The 19,048-nt window shown below is 32.1% G+C and overlaps 6 protein-coding genes across 13 annotated transcripts in view; 2 read left to right on the top strand and 4 right to left on the bottom strand.

Annotated features, from left to right (window-relative positions):
* The window catches only part of LOC122575960 (cadherin-99C), a 74,595-nt gene extending 68,460 nt beyond the window's left edge, over positions 1–6,135 (bottom strand). The window contains exons 1-2 of one of the 2 annotated variants that reach the window (XM_043745525.1): positions 5,842–6,135; positions 5,571–5,704 (exon numbers count right to left, since the gene is read on the bottom strand). In XM_043745525.1, coding sequence (XP_043601460.1) covers positions 5,571–5,573 — 3 coding nt within the window. In that variant the 5' untranslated portion in view covers positions 5,574–5,704; positions 5,842–6,135. Of the gene's footprint in view, positions 1–5,570 lie in introns of both variants that reach the window. The other variant, XM_043745524.1, reaches the window with a different exon arrangement.
* A 510-nt stretch (positions 6,136–6,645) lies between these two features.
* Positions 6,646–8,808, bottom strand: LOC122575964 (50S ribosomal protein L1). Its single transcript, XM_043745533.1, has 8 exons — positions 8,430–8,808; positions 8,037–8,235; positions 7,751–7,955; positions 7,470–7,652; positions 7,281–7,395; positions 7,082–7,200; positions 6,910–7,007; positions 6,646–6,816 (listed from the first exon to the last, which is right to left on the bottom strand). The coding sequence occupies exons 1-8, from the start codon at positions 8,437–8,439 to the stop codon at positions 6,687–6,689; spliced, it is 1,059 nt and encodes a 352-aa protein (XP_043601468.1). The 5' UTR covers positions 8,440–8,808; the 3' UTR covers positions 6,646–6,686.
* A 30-nt stretch (positions 8,809–8,838) lies between these two features.
* On the top strand, positions 8,839–10,997 carry LOC122575969 (GTP-binding protein SAR1). Of its 4 annotated transcripts, none has more exons than XM_043745542.1 (6): positions 8,839–8,977; positions 9,391–9,487; positions 9,740–9,859; positions 10,135–10,200; positions 10,293–10,528; positions 10,594–10,997. In XM_043745542.1, the coding sequence occupies exons 2-6, from the start codon at positions 9,445–9,447 to the stop codon at positions 10,708–10,710; spliced, it is 582 nt and encodes a 193-aa protein (XP_043601477.1). In that variant the 5' UTR covers positions 8,839–8,977; positions 9,391–9,444; the 3' UTR covers positions 10,711–10,997. The 4 variants fall into 4 exon arrangements, with proteins under 4 accessions (XP_043601477.1, XP_043601476.1, XP_043601478.1 ...); XM_043745541.1 differs by having other exon boundaries at positions 8,954–9,113; XM_043745543.1 differs by lacking the exon at positions 8,839–8,977 and adding an exon at positions 9,093–9,234.
* A 552-nt stretch (positions 10,998–11,549) lies between these two features.
* On the bottom strand, positions 11,550–14,866 carry LOC122575384 (3-hydroxyisobutyryl-CoA hydrolase, mitochondrial). Of its 4 annotated transcripts, none has more exons than XM_043744218.1 (8): positions 14,648–14,866; positions 13,544–13,739; positions 13,208–13,362; positions 12,884–13,125; positions 12,547–12,788; positions 12,256–12,475; positions 11,981–12,168; positions 11,550–11,848 (listed from the first exon to the last, which is right to left on the bottom strand). In XM_043744218.1, the coding sequence occupies exons 1-8, from the start codon at positions 14,729–14,731 to the stop codon at positions 11,718–11,720; spliced, it is 1,458 nt and encodes a 485-aa protein (XP_043600153.1). In that variant the 5' UTR covers positions 14,732–14,866; the 3' UTR covers positions 11,550–11,717. The 4 variants fall into 4 exon arrangements, with proteins under 4 accessions (XP_043600153.1, XP_043600154.1, XP_043600155.1 ...); XM_043744219.1 differs by lacking the exon at positions 14,648–14,866 and adding an exon at positions 13,821–14,226; XM_043744220.1 differs by having other exon boundaries at positions 11,550–12,168; positions 13,208–13,254; positions 13,652–13,739.
* Positions 14,867–14,928: 62 nt separating this feature from the next.
* Positions 14,929–17,030, top strand: LOC122575387 (peptide deformylase, mitochondrial-like). The gene is made up of 3 exons (XM_043744227.1): positions 14,929–15,283; positions 15,471–15,661; positions 16,810–17,030. Exons 1-3 carry the CDS (start codon positions 15,256–15,258, stop codon positions 16,906–16,908), a joined length of 318 nt encoding a protein of 105 aa, XP_043600162.1. The 5' UTR covers positions 14,929–15,255; the 3' UTR covers positions 16,909–17,030.
* A 1,286-nt stretch (positions 17,031–18,316) lies between these two features.
* Positions 18,317–19,048, bottom strand: part of LOC122575386 (tachykinin-like peptides receptor 99D) — a 44,229-nt gene continuing 43,497 nt past the window's right edge. The window contains exon 7 of the mRNA XM_043744225.1: positions 18,317–19,038. Within this exon, the coding sequence (XP_043600160.1) occupies positions 18,923–19,038 (116 nt within the window). The 3' untranslated portion in view covers positions 18,317–18,922. The remainder of the gene's footprint in view (positions 19,039–19,048) is intronic.

Below are 19,048 nucleotides of genomic sequence, written 5' to 3'. Positions count from 1 at the left end.
TGTCTTTGCACCGCTAATTAACGTCGATGAGAAGAAGGTGATGCATGATCTAAAATCTAAACAGAGTAAAATCTCGTGCCAAGTCGCGTCGAGTGAAACGACTCCCGAAGCTAAGCATAAAGCTGCGTTCGTTGCGACAGTAGATGATTCGTGATCATTGACGATTTTACACGATGATCCAAAGATCCAAGAGAAATCGCAAGTGATACATGAAATTTTCTTGGTAACGCTGCTATAGTAGCGATACGCTCGTTATAGAATTTCCTTATTGGGATAAAAAAGAAACACGAACACACACACAGTCAAGTCAAGTCGAAATTGGATTTCCATGCCACGAAATTGTACCGTGAAACGTTACACAACGATGACTCACGAAGCTATCGAATACTCGATACGACGAGATATCGATCGTCGTTCAATGTCCAAATAATCGAATATGCAGAAGACGCGATCGTTTCAGGAATACATACGTCGATTTAGTCGATTAGGTTCGAATGTTTCGAAAAAAAAAAGGCTGCGAAATATCGGCGAAAGGCTGCGATGCGAATATGTTAAGATCGAAGCAACGTATAACGTGACAATAATTTCGCCAATGTTATATCGTGTCGCGTAATCGTGTCAGTATTACAAAGAATAACACGTTTAATAATGACAATTTTCAAGAAACCTATGTACGATGGAAAATTTACATAAGTAGCGTTTATATCTCTGCATTTACGTGCTGATTTCAGACAGCTGTTAACGCCGAGTTTGTTAAGAAGCAGGAAGACCACGTTTATCTCGGTGGTGCATCTAAGATTTAGCGATCGCTGTCACACGTTTTCCAACACGCGAAAACAGTGTGTCTGAGACGTGGGAAAAAGCCATGTACCTACCGAGTTAATTCAATCTCTATGAGAATTCGCTCTTTTGTTCTACTCGTCTCTTTATCTATCCTATGCATCAAAGTCGAGTACGTATACTCACTTGCAACACATTCGTCGTTCGGCGTCTCTGTAATTCTTTATTTAGTTCCACCTTATAATGGCCGTTATATGTCATCGATAGCGGCATCTTATCAAGTATAAGTCAACGATTCAAATTTCATCGAGACGTGTAGGACCAATGTCGGTATAAAAAGAAAAAAGAAAAGAAAGCTCGATTTATCATCACCTCTATTGTCATTATCTACAGAGGAATTATTTTCTACGATAAATAGTCGAAAAATTCGAATTCTCGCGCAACTTGATTTTGATTGATCTTTAATCTTGAATGACGACGAACGATCTTAAAGTCGATTTGTGTTGTTCGCGTATTCAATTTTCTAACAACACCTTTCCTAGTGAAACGAACGTTCCGTCGAAACACAGGTACAACTTACGACCGAATATCTACGACTTTCGCGTTATCCAATTATGGGATAGGTGTATGCGACTCCTGACATTTTATAATCATAATAATTCAGTCGACTCGTTTCGGTGATCCGGCCGAATTTACATTTACCAATCGTACTTGTACGCGTCCGTAGCAACGGTCTTATGTAATAATCGTGCAGACAAAATATAAAAACATACCGATAGAACTAGTAGCACGCAGCTTTCGCTTTCTCTGGTTCAACAGTCTAGTTCTTCTATCATTTTCTCCGAAATGTTTACTCGCGAACCAAATACCTTTTATCAAAAACGTTATAAATTACGACAAAAAAAGAAAAAAAAAGCGAACAAAATTACGAAACTGAACAATTATTTTCAAGCGTATGCCCATTATCACGTTCCATATTCTTGTTTCTCGTTCGACTTCATTGATACCTAAAGTTCGTATTTTATAAGTACATGTGCACGCTTTACGAAAAGTCGAACACTTTGGTCGGCCATCTTGCTTTCAATTACGATTCCAATCAAAAACTCTAAGATCCTTGATAGATGCACCTTGATATGTTACCAACGAAACGATACATCGCGACCTTAAGATACCCACAGTTAAAGAAGAAATATCCAAGTTCAGAAACAGATATAATATACATCAAAATCCATTAGTTAGCCAATTACTCGACACGACGGACCAGATCCGCAGATTAAAAAGACAATACCCTTTAGATTGTATCATTAGATTCAATTAGAATCAAACATACTATAAACTCTTATAATCCAAGTTACAGTATCACGTCGAAAGAATTTACTTATGAATTTACTTATTTCTCAATGAGAATTGATTGTAAATAGTTGTACCAAATAAAAAAAAGAAAAAAAATCTTGCTTTTAAAAGGATTCGGATAACGAATCGGAGGAAACGGTATATGTCGCGCGAAGCAAGTCAGCAACAAGAAGAACCGGTCGACTCTAATACGATACAACGCATTTCGTATCCGTCATTTTTCCAAGGCCGATACCTGTTGATCCCTTTTACGCGTTCCTCTTCCACCTACTACATTTTATCAATTTCCACGACGATCGAGCAAAGTTCTTTCTTAAGAAACAACAACAAAACACTCCCATGCCCGATGATTTCGAGATTGTGCGTGCCACATGATTTAAACCGAAAGAATCACAAGTACACGCGAATCCACTTAGAAGTTGACCACAGGAGACGTCTGAAACCAATGACAAAGTGGATAGGCAGGTTTTCTATCGGAGACTGTCGATCGGGGAAAAACTTGTCGCGATCAACGTTAACCCCTCGCACTTTTGTCCCTCTTTTGATTTAACGTGTTATATCTTAACGCGAATTGTACATATATCCTTTGTCCGGTCGATCGTGATTATTTCCAACTTTTGTTTCTATTACTCGTTCAACAAAAAGGCCAGATATTTCAACTACTCGGAACGTAATATGTACATCTTAGAAGGTTCGTAACTGTGCCAGGTAACGGTAACGAAAGTAAATCACACACACACACACACACACGCACATGCCGCTATCACGATCACGCTATACGGACATTCTGTTACAGGTTGGCTGTTCGGATGAAGATCACATTGATAGAAAGTTAGATGGAGATTATTATCCTTATTATCGCTTCTTGTTACTTGCAGCAATGTAAGGAACGGCGAATAGATAGAATAGATACAGGTGTACGCGGAAAAGCTGGTAACCGCGATGCGGAACAAGGTAAATTACAGAAATATTGATTAAAATACAATCGGATAAAATTCATAGAATGCTTCTATGTAGATCTACATGTAGATCTATATGTCTCTGATCATGTATTTACGAAAAAATAGTAGCCTAAAAATTATAAGCGAATTGCCGTTGTATGGATAAAGGAAATGTTATTTAATTGGAGAGTAAGTGCCAGAGTTTCCACTTGAGCGTCTTTCGTTATGTGCAGATTGTTCTCAGATTTACAGAGATAAGAGATTTCCGATACGAGGTTTGCGAGTCGCTTTGGGGACTTGAAATGAGGAAATGAGTCTTGGAACTCGAGGGAATTTGCGGTGCCTCCCAACTTTCCCAGAGTGAAAAAAAAGAAAATCGAGTTCAAAGGTGGATTAAGAAGAACTAAGAAACCACCGTCTACCATTGAACGATCAAACCACGCTGCTGTATCTCGTCTAGAATTTTCATGGTACACCAACAGCACGATGAAATAATATTTATTATGATTGTCACGACAGACGGAAGAATAGAGTTTACGGTTGAACATAATTACTCCGTGCGTATCGTCGCAATAATATTAATTAGTAACTTTTTATAGGCATCACGATGCGTGGAATCAAATGTTTACAGCTCACAGACTACAGAGTACAGAGGGAATTCTTTCGCATTGCATAATTACGTTGCAATTAGAGTAGGTACAACCGCGCGTTGGTGGAGACAGGAAAAGGAAACGTCAAACCAAAGATACCTACGTAGCCCTAAAGGTATCATTTGCATTAGCTTGTAAAAGTTTTGCAGCAATCTACACGCATGACTAGCCGAGCCACTCGTTAAGAATACGCGTATAGAAAAGAATAATATCATAATATTGGTACAAACTGTCGTTTGTATCGAATCGTGACAATATCGATGTTGGATACTGTTATGTAAAGCGAAGACACTCAAGAGATTATTTAAAAGAAGACGATACATCTTTTTATAGAGCTGTAAAGACTTTCTGTGATCCTAAAATGTCACTTAATATACTCTAAAGACTCGTCAAGATTATTTTTTTTTAACTTTAGACCAAAAGTCTAATAAACTTATAAACTTATACCTATACTAATAAACTTAAGAGTCTAAAAGTTGGATCTTGGAGATGATCGATTTCATACTGATATATTTATCCTTTCCGTATTCACGATAAAAGAACAATTTATCGATTTAACCAAAATACTGTTTAACCAAACGTCATAATAAAATAAAACGTCGATCAAAGAGTCAACGTGTTCGCAACCCTGTTATTACCAGCAACGTGAATGAACGATTGTTGCTTCTGACTTGTTATCTTTATCCCCATCGAGTAGCACGTGTTGGCATGTACGTACAATCCTTGTACATACAGGGATTCGACATACGTGCATTTACTTCTTCGTAATATGCTTCGATTCCAACGTAGCAACAAAACGCTTTCACCTGTCGGGTTCGATTCAATTTCACAGTTAATGAAGTACTTGATTTGTGCCAAACACTTTTATACCTCCTATAATTAAACTTGACGCATGTCACAAATTTGATTGTAATAATCGCTGCTTACATTTCATACAACCGGTTTCATCCAAATCTCAAACGATAAGGAATTCGCAACGATTCAAGTCGTAAAATGTACGATAGACGATGAATACATCTTCATCTTCTTCTTCTTCTTCTTCTTCTTCTTCTTCTTCTTCTTCTTCTTCTTCTTCTTCTTCTTCTTCTTCTTTTGTTTAGGCTTTATTTCGAAAGCGATCAAACGTTTGGTACACAGCGCCAACTATTGACGATAGGATAACCCAAGTACGATTCAATGAATCTTTTGCATTTTTCACGATTTAACTATCTCAATTCAAATATTCCATAACACCAGCTTGAATATTCCAACTCACTCACAACTTCCCTTTATTCTTTGTGTCAATTTTAACGCGTTACCTATGATAAGTGGAAAAAAGAGCATGTGTGAGTTCCCTCTTTTTTATTTTCGATACAACAATGCGTAAATTTAACTATTTTTCGATATATCTCAGATAAAGTCGTACCACCGAATTGTAGCTTCAACTTTGCAATTTAACATATATATATATATATATATGATACAATTTCTGTTTAGAATGATATATTTTATAGAAAAATATCAATTTCTTTGTATTTCACTCTATTTAATGTTCTCCCTCCCTCTTCTTTCCTCTTGTAAAGCTAAACAAAAAACGCATCTCAAATGCACACTGCTACCATCTGCTATGTACAGGATAAAGCATTTTTCTCTTTTCAAGCGTAATATACGTAAAACAAATAAAATATATAGTTTTGAAAATAAATTATATAAATTTATAAAATTCATTAAGTAATAAAATTGATTAAATTAGACATTTCAATGAAACAATGCTTTTATCCTACAACATCTATCACGACGAACAGAGTTTAAGTACTTGGACAATTGGACACATTCTCATAAGTAGTATATATATATATGCACTTACCATAACTGTGTGTGCTAATGTATGCTCATGCGTGTGTATATACGCCGGTGTGTCACCTAGTGTTACTGTCTGCTGTCGAACCCAAGCATGTCTATAAAATAGCCGGTAACACTAATCGGTCGTCGACGAATTTACTGCAATCCAAAATCACGATTTTTGCTTGTTGGTTGTTACACAGTCGACACAGATCACCATATGTAAACACACACACACACACACACGTTGTTTGCGACACGCGTGGGATCGCGCATGTATCGAAGCGCGCACTCACATCCACTGTAATCGAGTTTGCACAGAAAATGCCTTGTCTAACGTCTTCCTGACTTTCTGCTAATTTAAGAAAACCTGATGTTCATCGCCAATTTCATCAACGGACGTTTTAACCAGCATTGAATGAAGAGTAATTGTCAGCTCTATATGTTTCACTGTATTTCATATCTTTCTTTTTTTCGACTTTTCTCGCGCCGTTTTAATAAAAATGGGAAAAGTCACGTACGAAACGAGGAGAAGTCACGGATTTTCAACCTGGCGGACACCGACTGAGCTCTCAACCGGGCAGGTAGGTAAGCCGTTGCCCCTCCACTCTATTCACCACCACGATCGCTCACCATTCTCCATTCTCTTTACCTTTGCTTCACTTCGCTTCGTCTTATTCTTTCATTTTCGTACTTTCTACTTGCATACATCAATATACTTATATATACGAATATTTATATATAAATAGAGTCAATTATCATATTATATTCCCGAAATACTTAAACCTCAAATCTTAATATGTTGTAATATTCGATATATTCGTGTTAATTAAGACTTAATATACTCTTAAATACGTGTATGTATAACGTTCTGAACAAATCTTTTTATTTTAACACGATAAAGTAAAATAATGTGGAACATATACATATACCTACATACGTACATCATGTACGGAAAATTTTATCATATTACATTTCGTAGAAAATAATTGTACCGACCAATTAATGTCATATGTGTGTGTGTGTGTGCGCGCGCACACACACACACACACAAATAATATATTTGTGGAATAGGTAAACAAGAATAATATAACGCTTAATTTATAGTTAGGAATAATTTTATTTACGGTACATCAAACAATTAATTCGTAGTAATAATTGCCGTTTCATCTTGTTCTTGCTCTTTTGTTTCTTCTTTGTTACTTGTCGCAATGTAATCTTGATAGTTAATTTTAAAAGATTCTTTAGACAATTCGCTACTAATTTGAACTCTGCAACGTTTTTAAATGTTTGCATTATTGTGGTACTTTACTATCTCATGAATGTTTCGTGTATTATTTACCAAATTAAATATATATATGTACCTCTCGATAAATAATCCATCGCGTTTCGGTCTCATCGATTCAACGTCATTAATTAGCGAAGAAAAGTTTTCTTCCAATTCCTGCGTGTTCATGTTGAGCTAATAATTAAATAAACAGGTTAAAGACATATTATTTATCAAGTTTTGTACAATGTTATACGTTATGAATTTACCAAACCAAAAATCACGTTAATTTGACCATATTCTTTGAAAGATTTATGAGGTTCTGCAGTGTATGCGATTCCATTCTTGTACTTTTTAACTAATTGGCTCATATTATTGCCCAAAGTACCTGAAATATTTAAGTTATTGATATTTACAAATTTAATAATCGTAAACAAGCCCTTATGTTCAATAACTATGTTTATTTACCTGCTCTCAAATTTGGAAATCTCCTTTTTAGCAAGCCTCTAACTAATAACAAGTCGGTTAAAATATCAGCGTGAGCTACGATACAATCATATTCTTTGAATGCAAATGTCCCATTCTGTAATAATTACATTTATATTTATACACATTTTATAATGCTATATACCATTACCGTGTAATGCTTTAACTTACTTGAATCCTTCTTATCAGTTCAACACCACCGACTAAGTCAGCTCCAGCATTTTTAGCATCCTCCTGTTGTTGGGGATTCTTGGAAAAGGCTAATACCGTTCTCTCATTTCTCCCATAAGTAAATATATGTGGTGTATCAATGATTCTCGTAAATCTATCAAGAAACTTATTCTTCTTCTCACGCTAGTATATTTTATAAAACGCTTCTATTAGAAAAGTATTTTTCATCTACTTTAACATATGATAAAAACTGCATAAAAATATTAATCATCATTTTTTACCCTCATGTTTAATTCTATAAATGCATTAACAACTGCGCCAGGCTTATTAAGCATAGTTGGATGATGCGTTTCACGGTGATTTTCTATAGCTTCTTTTAATGAATACACCGGCTGCTGATGATATTTTACTAGATACACATCATCGACTGCTTTCCATTTCCAACTTTCATTGATGGTAGTAAGCGGACAAACTTCCACCTTCGTACTGTTATTAAATTATCAAGATACTCTATACATTATAACAGTATATACTATGACAGTAAGCTCGACACTACAAATTACTCACTCCTTCTTACGCTGTTTATGTGGGATAAATCCTACTTGTTCAACTACTGCCTTAACTTTCTTCTTTTTAAGCTTTAACCTCCTCCTTTCTCTTGTTCCTTTCCTAGCTGCATAGTCGCGACTTTGCATAAACATGTATAAACCTATATTGTATCCAGCATTATGGTTATACGTGCTACGGAAACTGTTTATCAACCAACCTGTAGATATCAATTAAAATTTATTCAAAAATAAAACCAATAACCATACATCCGTATCCGAAAAGTTCATTCCAGGTTATAAACAAAATTCTATGTATCATATATAATTTTTTGATACGCTTCGTGAAATGTATCATATAGGTTTATTAAGACAATCATGTTTTGAAAATAAATACAAATTATAAATAACTTACTTGCTAACATTGTCGTGATTGTACATAAAACAAGCTTAAATAGGTTAAGACAATTACCAAACAAAATATATGCTAGGGATATTATGTTTCTAAACACCCGATATAAATAAAATCTTAATAAAATAATAAAAACTAAACGATATTGTTGATAACTTGTTTAAGTTATTATATACATTGTATATCTCTTATAGTTACAATGTAAGTGCTCGTTGTACATAAAAATTCTATTTCTTTCTCTCTGTAACGTCAAAATGTTTTCATAATCCTTCGTTGCAATCACGGAATATAGCAAATTGGTTTAAGAAAAACTAAACGTATATAACTTTCGTCATCATGCATATGCAAAATGATAACTTGAAAAATGGAATAAAATTCAAAGTAATTAATCTAGTGCATTTATGAAACAGCACTATTTTGACAATATGGCAGACGGAAGTAGACGTCATCAGTGCCAACTGCCAGCCAACTAGGCTCGTTAAAGTTGTGCTTTGTATAGCAAGAAAAACACTTTTTCTCCGTCTTTTGCAGCTTCATATATTTCATATAGGGTACGTTAGTCCAGTGACGAAGAAACGAGTTTTACATAATTATACCATGCGAACGCTTTTCTGACCCGTCTGCAATTTTGCGATTTGGTGGTGGTGAACTAAACATTATAAAACTGTTATTCGTAGGCGAGATCTGGTAAGTCTATCGCATTTCAACTGTAATCGTTCACCGATTATATCCCAAATACCATTCTTCATTTCGATGTAATGAACGGTAATGATTTAATGTTTGTTTCACCATAGATGACCAGTTGTAGGTACTATTATTTATACTTATACACTTTAGCAGAGCTTTTCTTATAATTTAGATATATCTTGAGTTGTATCAAGGCTGTAATGAATTTAATAGGTGGCTTCTATTATAACCGCAATTACTTACACATGATAATCTTGTCAACTCATCATTGTTGCAGAGTCATTCGATAGTTAGTATATAGTAGAGCTGACATTCATTCATATCTACAAATATGTTCATTTGGGACTGGTTTGCAGGTGTTTTGAATTATCTTGGTGAGTGTAATTTCCATAATTTTGTATATGTATTTTTAATATATATCTTGATCTATGTATATAATACATTTGTATTATATTTATATTTATAAAGCCGTGCTAAAGAATTGCATGTGAATTGACTTTATTATATTCTTCTTTTTCCTAATAAAAAAACATACAAATTTTGTTAGATCGTTAAATATCTTCAACATTGATTTCAATTTGATTTTTGTTTGTTCATCGTGTATAATTTTTGTTTTGAATTTTTAGGTCTTTGGAAGAAGAGTGGTAAACTCTTGTTTCTCGGTTTAGATAATGCAGGCAAAACTACATTACTTCACATGCTAAAAGATGATCGATTAGCTCAACATGTGCCTACATTGCATCCAAGTAATCAATATTCAAGATTCAATTTATGTATAGATGTATATCTAAAAATTTACATACGACACAATTGTTTTTATGTAATTTTACTTAATATACATGTAATTTATAGCTTAGTACAAAAATTTCTTACAAAAAGTTGACTCCAGATATTTATCTTTAAGTAATTTCGATTTATGCCAATTCAGTCTCAATATTTTTTAATTATACTTTACAATTCATTGATTAAATTTATTTGTAGTACATTATATAATAGTATCGCATATGTTTTTATGCTTCAGCATCAGAAGAACTTTCTATTGGAAACATGAGGTTCACAACATTCGATCTTGGAGGGCATCCTCAAGGTATAATTAATTGACTTGCTACAGCGCTGGCTATAGTTAAATTGTACGATATCATTGTTGTTCAAATACGAGACATTATTCTTCCTTTATAGCTCGAAGAGTCTGGAAAGATTATTTTCCTGCAGTGGATGCCATAGTGTTCCTTGTTGATGCAAGTGACACATCACGGTTACCAGAATCAAAAGCTGAATTTGACGCACTTTTAACAGATGAACAACTTAGTGCATGTCCAGTTTTAGTGCTAGGTAATAAAATCGATAAACCAGGTGCAGCATCAGAGGATGAACTTAGAAATTACTTCAACCTGTATGGTCAAACAACAGGAAAGGTAGATAGTTACAATTTGTTTAACATGTACAATCATATAATCCATAATGTACATATAAATTCTAGGGAAAAATTTCTCGCAGTGAAATACCTGGTCGTCCATTGGAATTATTTATGTGTTCAGTACTGAAAAGACAAGGGTATGGCGAAGGCTTTCGCTGGCTTGCTCAGTACATTGACTGAATGCATAAAATGATTTAAATACTCAGATTTGTGGCAGTTTATTACATTTCCCTTTCCTCTGATTCATATTGGATGTTATTACAGAAGTATTATCCTTTACGTGAATTGTGCGGTAGGAAAGGAATATCAATATATAAACTGCAATAAAACAGATTCAGAACAGTGCAGATAAGTTTTAAAAAAAAAACATCCAAAAAATACAATATGACAAACGTGATAGAACTAATTTCTTTTATTTTAATACATGGAGCCTACAATCTATATAAATTTTTTTAATTCCATACAAATTCTGTGAATTTTTGTCATTTTGCAAATTATATTATGGAGGTACTTGACATAATAAAAATGATATAAACATTTTGATAAATAAAGTAATAAACTATTTAAGAATTTTAAGTGTTCCTTAAAATTATTTTTTATAACGTAAATGTTTTAATTACATTGAAAATATCTGAAGCAAATTTCTCAAAATTAAAAAGTATGATATTGTAAATGTATTTGGTATGGCTTTTCTTTTTTACTTCAAAGGTAAAGGTATAAATAAAGCAGTGAGTGATACATCTTGCTTGCTTAATACACTGTCATTTCCCCTTTTTTAAAATCACTTTCTTTCTTTCTTTTCTTAAATAAAATACAAGTACGACTTATAAAAAGGGTGGAAGCACGTACGTTTCATTATAGGACTATCAATATTGCAGTAGTTACATTTTGGTAGCAATTTTTTGAGATATTAATGAAATCCTATAAAAAATCACAAATTGTCCTCGATTATATAAATGTTTGTGCAAACTTGATTAACAAAAAATTAGGAAAGGATTTGGAAATAAAATTTGTATGTATTAACATAATAATTATAAGCACTTATATATTTTGTTCATTGTTTTTCATACATAATGTATAGTTTGTGTGTGTGTGTGTGTGTGTGTGTGGGCGCGCGCGCTCACGTGCGAGTTATATTTTATATAATCTCCATTTATTGTGCCATTTCCTTAATATTCTGATCAGTTTCAAAGCTGCAATTCTTTTTCTTCTAAAAGTTTTGTAAATTGTTGATTTACATAAGCATCTGTTACTTCTCTTAAACTGTTAGGATTCCACATTGGCTTCTGATCTTTATCGATTAAAAGAGCTCTTACGCCTGTAGTAACAGTGATGATGATGATGATGATGATGATGAAAATATATAAATAAGCTTTATATATTCGCATAAAGTACAATTGTTTTGAAGGAAAGAGTATACCCTTGTAAATAAACATGCACTTATACGCACCTTCGCAAAAATCGCTTGTTCTGCTCAAAGCAGTACACGCTAATCTATATTCCATTTTTAAACAGTCTGACAGATTTAATGTGCTCCCTTTTTGAATAGCACGCATAGTGACTTTTAGAGAAGTAGGAGATGCTTTTAATAACATTTGCAATGTATTTTTGGCCCATTCTGAATTATCCTCTTTTAATCTTCATTAAAATAAATAAGCATCAAGTAAATATTAAAGTAATAAATTATAATCCTACATAGCTTAATCATTGTTAGAATCATTTTACCTTTGTATTATTTCTTCTACAGATGATGCAGAAAAATATGTATCAATTTTATTCATATATGGTGCTAAACGGAATTCTTGATTGAATTTTATACATTGATACTTGTTTAAGACTTCCTTAACATCAGATTGTTCAGTTGTTAATAGATCTTGTTTTAAATATGGTAACTTTTCGGAAGGAATGAAATGCGTTGCAATGCCAGCGAGTACTACATCAATGCCTTTGAACATGATACATAGCTATGAGAAAGTTCTTAGTACATCAATTACTAGACTTAATAATCTCTCATACCTTTTAATCGATCTCCAGTTAATCCAAGATAAAGACCCAATTTGCCTTTCAACCTAGGTAAAAAAAAAGTCCCACCGACATCAGGAAATAATCCAATTGCTGTTTCTGGCATTGCAAATAATGTCTTCTCTGTTGCAATCCGATATTTACCATGAACAGATAATCCAACACCGCCACCCATAGTTATTCCATCTATTGTAGCTATATATGGTATTTTATATCTACCAATGAGGTGATTTAAACTATATTTAACGAATGAAAAATTTAATTATTTAAATAATTTTATTAATTTATAAAATATATGAGAGTGTATTGTTCAAGTAATTTTATAACATACGTATACTCCTTTCTGAAAAATGTTTCACCTAAGATTTTATTCTCAGTTTCCCTTAATGCATTAACGATAGATTTCACATCACCACCTGCACAAAATGCTTTCTCTCCCGCACCTTCTATTATTACTAATCTTTTAGATGATTCCCATTTTTTAAGTACTGGATATATTTTTTCAACCATTGACAAATTTAAGGCATTCAGTGCTTTTGGACGATTTAATATGATAACACCTTTGTTTCCCACCTTATTTCAATGAAAGATATTTATAATAAATATTTAATTTTTACACTTGCATGGTTTATTTTATAATTATAAATATACATACATCTTCAAACAAGACATCATCTTCTATACTTTGTTGTACTTCCTTGGCTGCAATTGTAGTTTTATTAGGCATTGGAATTTCAGTAGGTGGTTTAGAATCTGGTTGAGGTTGAGGTTGAGGTATCGATTGAGGAAGTGTAGGTTCAACGATAGGGCCTAAGTTGTAATAATATATGTAACTCATAAATTAATTTATTATCAATATTTAATTCATATGTCTATTCTATTTTCAACTATAGAAGTATTGTCAACTAAATAAACTTTTATTATGTAGAATTTAATAACGACTTGATCTTTCATTATAATTATATTTAAAATAGATTTCTTTTTGAAAAACCTGGTATTTCTACCACAGGAGTTGGATATGGTGTCGATGGCATTGTTTCAGGTGGTAATATAATAGGCTTTGGATTGTGATTGTCAAATTTGAAACCCATGTCCTTACCTGTACCAGAACCTTGTGCTGATAAATACCTAAGTTTATTAATTGAATTACCAGCTACGCAATTTAGTTTTAATGTACCACTTTTTATCTAACAAAAAAAAGGTATATATATATATATATATATGTTAGTTGTAACTTTACTGTAAAATTATATCTAAATAATGATTACCATTTTGGCTGTTTATTATCTATTTTGTACAAATTAATAATAAAATACAAAATATTAGTACAAATAATGTAAAATATTACAGCACAAACGTATCCGGTAAGTACATTAAGAAATGTTTAATCACACAGGTTATGGAACATCTTTAAATTGATATGTTGATATTCTTGTTTTTTTTTACGCATACGCGTAACATGATGATAGCTCTCATTTTGAAATCACTCGAGATATTATGTAATAAGCGTAAAATTTGTTGACAGCATATAAAACACAATTTATACATTGTAGTTAAATTGAAAGTTACATTACGTTAAAAATACATCATATCGTTACATTGTAATAATAAAATACATATACATATATCATTTATACTAATTAAATATCATTATATAAAGCATAAAGCGATTATTAGCAAATACCATATACTATGTGAAAGAATGACATCTTTTAGGATTTATAAAAAATACTTTTTTTTAAATATTCAGTAATTTTAAATGGAATAAAGAATCGATCACTATAATCATATGCAAATAATATTGTGCAATAGGTGGTCATATTAAATAGTTTATTAAATTCTCTATTATATCAATTTTGTAACTATTTTATGATTATTTTTGTAATTCTTAAAAATATTTACAATATTTGTGTCTAACTAAGGCGAATTAGTATCATATTTTCGCGCCGAAACAGAATATATACGATATGTATATATATATATATATATATATTTTGGCTAAAGACAGTACCAACATATTTATAATCTCTGTGGACGCATAACCTACTGACTGTCCTAAAAGATTTTAAAGATACTGTAAAACAGTAATCATTACGATGTTCAAATATTCCAATTTGATCAGTAGATGTGTGAAGAGTGTGCAGAAGCGTAATTTACGTTCTTTTAGTTTTCGAAGCATTAAACAACTTCTTTCGATATATTTTCGAGAAACAGTGGAAACTGCAAAACCTCCTTATGATCACATTTGTCAAGTTGGTAATCCTATTTTGCGACAGAAAGCGTCACCTGTCGACACAAAAGAGATACATACGGTAGAATTTCAAAAGGTACGTTTTGTTTCTTATATTTTTAAATAATTGTTATAGCTATTCTAATAATAATACAATAATCTAATTTCTTCCTGTTACAAATCAATCAAATATTTAAAATTAATTTTAACTCGTTTATTTATGTTTTCTAATAAAAGAAAAATATCAGAAAAATCTAAAGCTAAACTTATTAGCATACTAAAGTACAATATTAGTATACTAAAGTGATATCAAAGAGGAAATTACCTCTCTCTAATATGTACCTTTGTGTACTCTGTAAGATACATTTTCTTGTGAAAAGATATCTACGTGTAGAGAAGCTATCCAAAAAATATTCTAATAATATAACAAAGTTGTTCTTTCTATGTCGCAATCCATTTTACGATGATGACGTATGTTCATTTATTTACTTATTTATTTAGGTACTCGATCATTTACATAAAATATTGAAAAAATATGACACAGTAGGATTAGCGGCCCCACAAATCGGTTTATCCTGGCAAATATTTGCTATCGAAGTAGCTGAAGACTATGTGAAAGATATTCATCCATCCATACGATCACATTATCAAATTGATCCTTTTCCGTTGACATATTTCATTAATCCAGAAATGAAGATAATAAATCCCGAAGAACTGATATGTTATGAAACATGCGGAAGCATCAAGCATTTTCAAGCAGAAGTACCAAGGCCGAAAGGAATTCAGATCAAAGCGCTTGATCGATTTGGAAAACCATTTTGTTGGGAAGCAGATGGTTGGTTAGCTAGAATCGCTCACCACGAAATGGATCATTTAAAAGTAAGTTACCGCTTTTCTTTTTTCATCAGTTTACTTTCTGTCACTTATTATTTCAATTGTTATCTGTACTTTCCGAAGTCTTTTCTATAATACATAGCTTTTCACTTTTAATATTTAATTCAATTGTGCAGTGGTAAAACTATGAAGAAATAATTTTTCTTAAATTACTTAAACATCTGCACTAAGTTTTTAAATAATTTTTCCTATTCGTTGTAGCTTTTATTTATATATATCGTATATTTTTTCAACCATCTTACAATAAATATGTTAGCTTTAATAGGTTTTCTTATTAATGATGTCAGACACGTATAATGGATAACTTAATTTCCAGTACGTTTTTAGCTAATATGATGATATAGCCTTTGACATGATCTTTATCATTCATTACACAACAATATTTTCTCTTCATTTTTTTTTTTTTTCTTTTGGTTCAAAATAGGATATTTGTTTTGCTGTTCCTCTGTAGCGTAATGTATCGAAAAATGTAGATATACTTAAGGACAATGTTAAGAACAATCACTAAATTTATTATGTATTTTATTTGTTAGAACATGGAATGCCCCCATTTGAATTATAAATGGACTTTTTTTTTTTTCTTTTCGCAAAATCATTCTAAAGAGCAGTCTTTTACATATGAACAGCATGAGAATTCTCGTTTTGTCTATGTTGATGTTCTCATGGTTGCAAATAAATGTAGAATAATCGTTCGAGTCCCAGGGGTCTTAATCGATTGCGAAGCGAAGCAAGCGGCGAAATAGCGCTCGTAATATTTGTTATTTTATGAAATACATCTATATTATTATATATGCATACTACTAGTTTGTAAATATTTCAAGTTTTGTTTAATAAAAATTATTGAGAAGATAACAATGAAATACAAAATACCGTCAGTCGTCCGTAGCTGCTTGGGACTCAAACGGATAGAACAAAGACAACCATGTGAAGGGGAAAAACCAGATGAGTTTAACTCCATTAGGTATTAATCCAACAAACTCGCCCAGGAATAACTCCATGAAGTATAATTTTTTATTACTGAGCGAAGTATAATTTTTTATTACTACGAAGGAGATGTAATAATATACTGACTGATAAATGCTTGTGTAGATATCACAAATTGTCATGCAATTATTTGCTTTTTTTTTTTTCAGGGCTTAGTATATACTGATAGAATGTTTCCGCTTACATTCGACTATATAGATTGGGACGAAGAAAATTGCTCTAACGTGAAAAAAGATATTGTAAGTTAAGTATTCTGTAGAATAGCTTTTATAACGTGTACACGAATTTATATTATTAGATATAATCTGTTAACAAGTTAAATTGAAATGTAGTATGAAAGTGTATAAAATATAGTGGTTTTGAAAACTTATTGAAATTATTTATATCATTCATATTAGTTTGCCTTTATTAAATGGATATATGGAGGAGGTAGCTATTCGACAGGTTGACAGGATGAAAGTAGATACAATCTTTAGAAAGATGACAATAAATATTTATGTTGACAACATATATTTTCCTCGTTCTCTTAGTTTCCATAGTGTTTGCTTATGTTGAAAATACAATCAAATATAGCGAGTCCTTTCCTATAGACAGAAGCAGTAGTCTCTTACGCTAGTATTCACATATTTTTATACATATCAAACAATATATTCACTTCTAACTTTACCGACAAGCTTTTCATTATATTCGATATAATCACTTATACATTTACACTTGACTAGTTTATTAAAAAGCGTTTGTTTTCCCCAGTGTGTTCTTACGCCGAATTGCATCGCAGCTGAAAATCTAAATAATATCAATTAAATAATAAATTAAATCGGTATTTGCATTTGCAGTTGGCCGTTTTAAATATACAGAGAAGTATGTTGGTTTTCTGCTTTGTTGGACAGAACTTTTGCTCGGTAAGAATAACGTTGCTAGCGAAATATCGTCAATGCTCTTTAACACATATTACTGAGCTAAGATTATTTTTACAAACGGCGATAACATAAGCGATTAATTCCTACGACGCCTTTCGCGTACTATTAACGGTTTATATTATATCGATTTAACGAAAAATAAACACGCCAAACGATAAATAAGTAAGACAGTTTAAATGATGAGATTACAGAAAGAACGAAGCAAATATATTTTCAATAAAAATATGTAAATTTTAGCAATGGTTATTTTATTTATAAGTACATTATTTGTGCGTTTTTATAACGAAAACGTTTGTTTGTCACAATCTTCTTTGTGAATTTATGGTAGTCCTACTCATTTTTTGTATCGGTTACAATATCTTTGTTGCTTCTCAGAGCAGTGACAGTTGCGAGGTAAATTATTAAGATACAAGTCTGTACATGTAAGTAGTAAAATCCCATAAAGAATATAGAATATTTCATTTCTTAGGAAATTAAAATTTGAAATAGGATATCTTCGTGCAACGAATATTAATATAGATATCTTTTTATCATCTATTTGATTTATCAGCAATTATAAATATCGATACACCATGTAGGGGCACGAAGATTATTTAACTAAGCAAGCACTTTATATATTTTGCAAACGAGTATCGTACACGAAGCTGCTATATATGTATTACTATGTATGTATTATATATATATATATATAATATAATATATATATATATATATATAATATATATATATACTCTTGTTAGAAATTTCTCGTAACTGTTCGATATTTTTCCGTTAGAAAAAAAAGGAACGTTTCATTAACGTATGCAAATAGTAGTAAGTAGATTGTTGGTCCGTTATTTTTTATACATATATTAAACAACAGAGTATTTAAAGTATATAGAATTTAACGGAAATAATATAAAACTAACCATCTAATTTTGTTGTGTGGTATAGCGATCGAAAGAAATCGTAAATGACAAGTTCACTATTCGACGGTAATTCAAGCTTTATCAGTAATTCTGAGCTTATTTATTCGTATATAATAATATCTATCGACAGGAAGAAACTCTGTTCTTTGGGTAAAATCTCGACATAGCTGTACTCCACATCAAGACGGAAATATGATCTAATGTTTAGCTGATAGTTAACATTTCTATTGAACAGAGTCAATAACGTTTGAGCTATCGTTCTGGTGAATAATAATGGCTGTGCGTAATAAAGGGGAACCGATACGTCATGTCGCTTCTTCAAACTTCTCTTATTTCACTTGCGTCGGATGAATCTCGAAGAGATTGACTGCTTAGGATACGTTGTACTCTTATATCCAGGTATGTACTCGTTGCTCAGGACTTTCCTCCTCCTGTCAAGATACATGGCCTGCAGTTTGCGAAGTTTTCCACTTTCTTCCCCGATGTTGCGCCAAAAACCGATCGTTCCCTCCTCCCGAAGATTGTTGGTACAAAGGTATTCTTGCCGTGCCTATCGAAAT

Source organism: Bombus pyrosoma, linkage group LG15 (assembly GCF_014825855.1).
Source record: "Bombus pyrosoma isolate SC7728 linkage group LG15, ASM1482585v1, whole genome shotgun sequence".
Lineage (NCBI taxonomy): Eukaryota > Metazoa > Arthropoda > Insecta > Hymenoptera > Apidae > Bombus > Bombus pyrosoma.
This window is presented reverse-complemented; position numbering and strand designations above follow the sequence as displayed.

What these genes read in the sequence shown, in the direction of transcription:
- LOC122575964 (XM_043745533.1), bottom strand. An exon ending in CATAAACAGCGTAAGAAGGA is followed by an intron (nt 7,956 to 8,036) that starts GTGAGTAATTTG and finishes ATTTAATAACAG; the next exon opens with TACGAAGGTGGAAGTTTGTC. An exon ending in TTAACGTGATTTTTGGTTTG is followed by an intron (nt 7,008 to 7,081) that starts GTAAATTCATAA and finishes TTTAATTATTAG; the next exon opens with CTCAACATGAACACGCAGGA.
- LOC122575969 (XM_043745542.1), top strand. Translation starts at nt 9,445, where the DNA reads ATGTTCATTTGGGACTGGTTTGCAGGTGTTTTGAATTATCTTG. An exon ending in AGGTGTTTTGAATTATCTTG is followed by an intron (nt 9,488 to 9,739) that starts GTGAGTGTAATT and finishes TTGAATTTTTAG; the next exon opens with GTCTTTGGAAGAAGAGTGGT. An exon ending in TCTTGGAGGGCATCCTCAAG is followed by an intron (nt 10,201 to 10,292) that starts GTATAATTAATT and finishes CTTCCTTTATAG; the next exon opens with CTCGAAGAGTCTGGAAAGAT.
- LOC122575384 (XM_043744218.1), bottom strand. Translation starts at nt 14,731, where the DNA reads ATGCTTCGAAAACTAAAAGAACGTAAATTACGCTTCTGCACACTCTTC. An exon ending in TCCTGTGGTAGAAATACCAG is followed by an intron (nt 13,363 to 13,543) that starts GTTTTTCAAAAA and finishes ATTACAACTTAG; the next exon opens with GCCCTATCGTTGAACCTACA. An exon ending in GTAGAAGAAATAATACAAAG is followed by an intron (nt 12,169 to 12,255) that starts GTAAAATGATTC and finishes ATTTTAATGAAG; the next exon opens with ATTAAAAGAGGATAATTCAG.
- LOC122575387 (XM_043744227.1), top strand. Translation starts at nt 15,256, where the DNA reads ATGTTCATTTATTTACTTATTTATTTAG. An exon ending in TTATTTACTTATTTATTTAG is followed by an intron (nt 15,284 to 15,470) that starts GTACTCGATCAT and finishes TCATTAATCCAG; the next exon opens with AAATGAAGATAATAAATCCC. An exon ending in ACGAAATGGATCATTTAAAA is followed by an intron (nt 15,662 to 16,809) that starts GTAAGTTACCGC and finishes TTTTTTTTTCAG; the next exon opens with GGCTTAGTATATACTGATAG.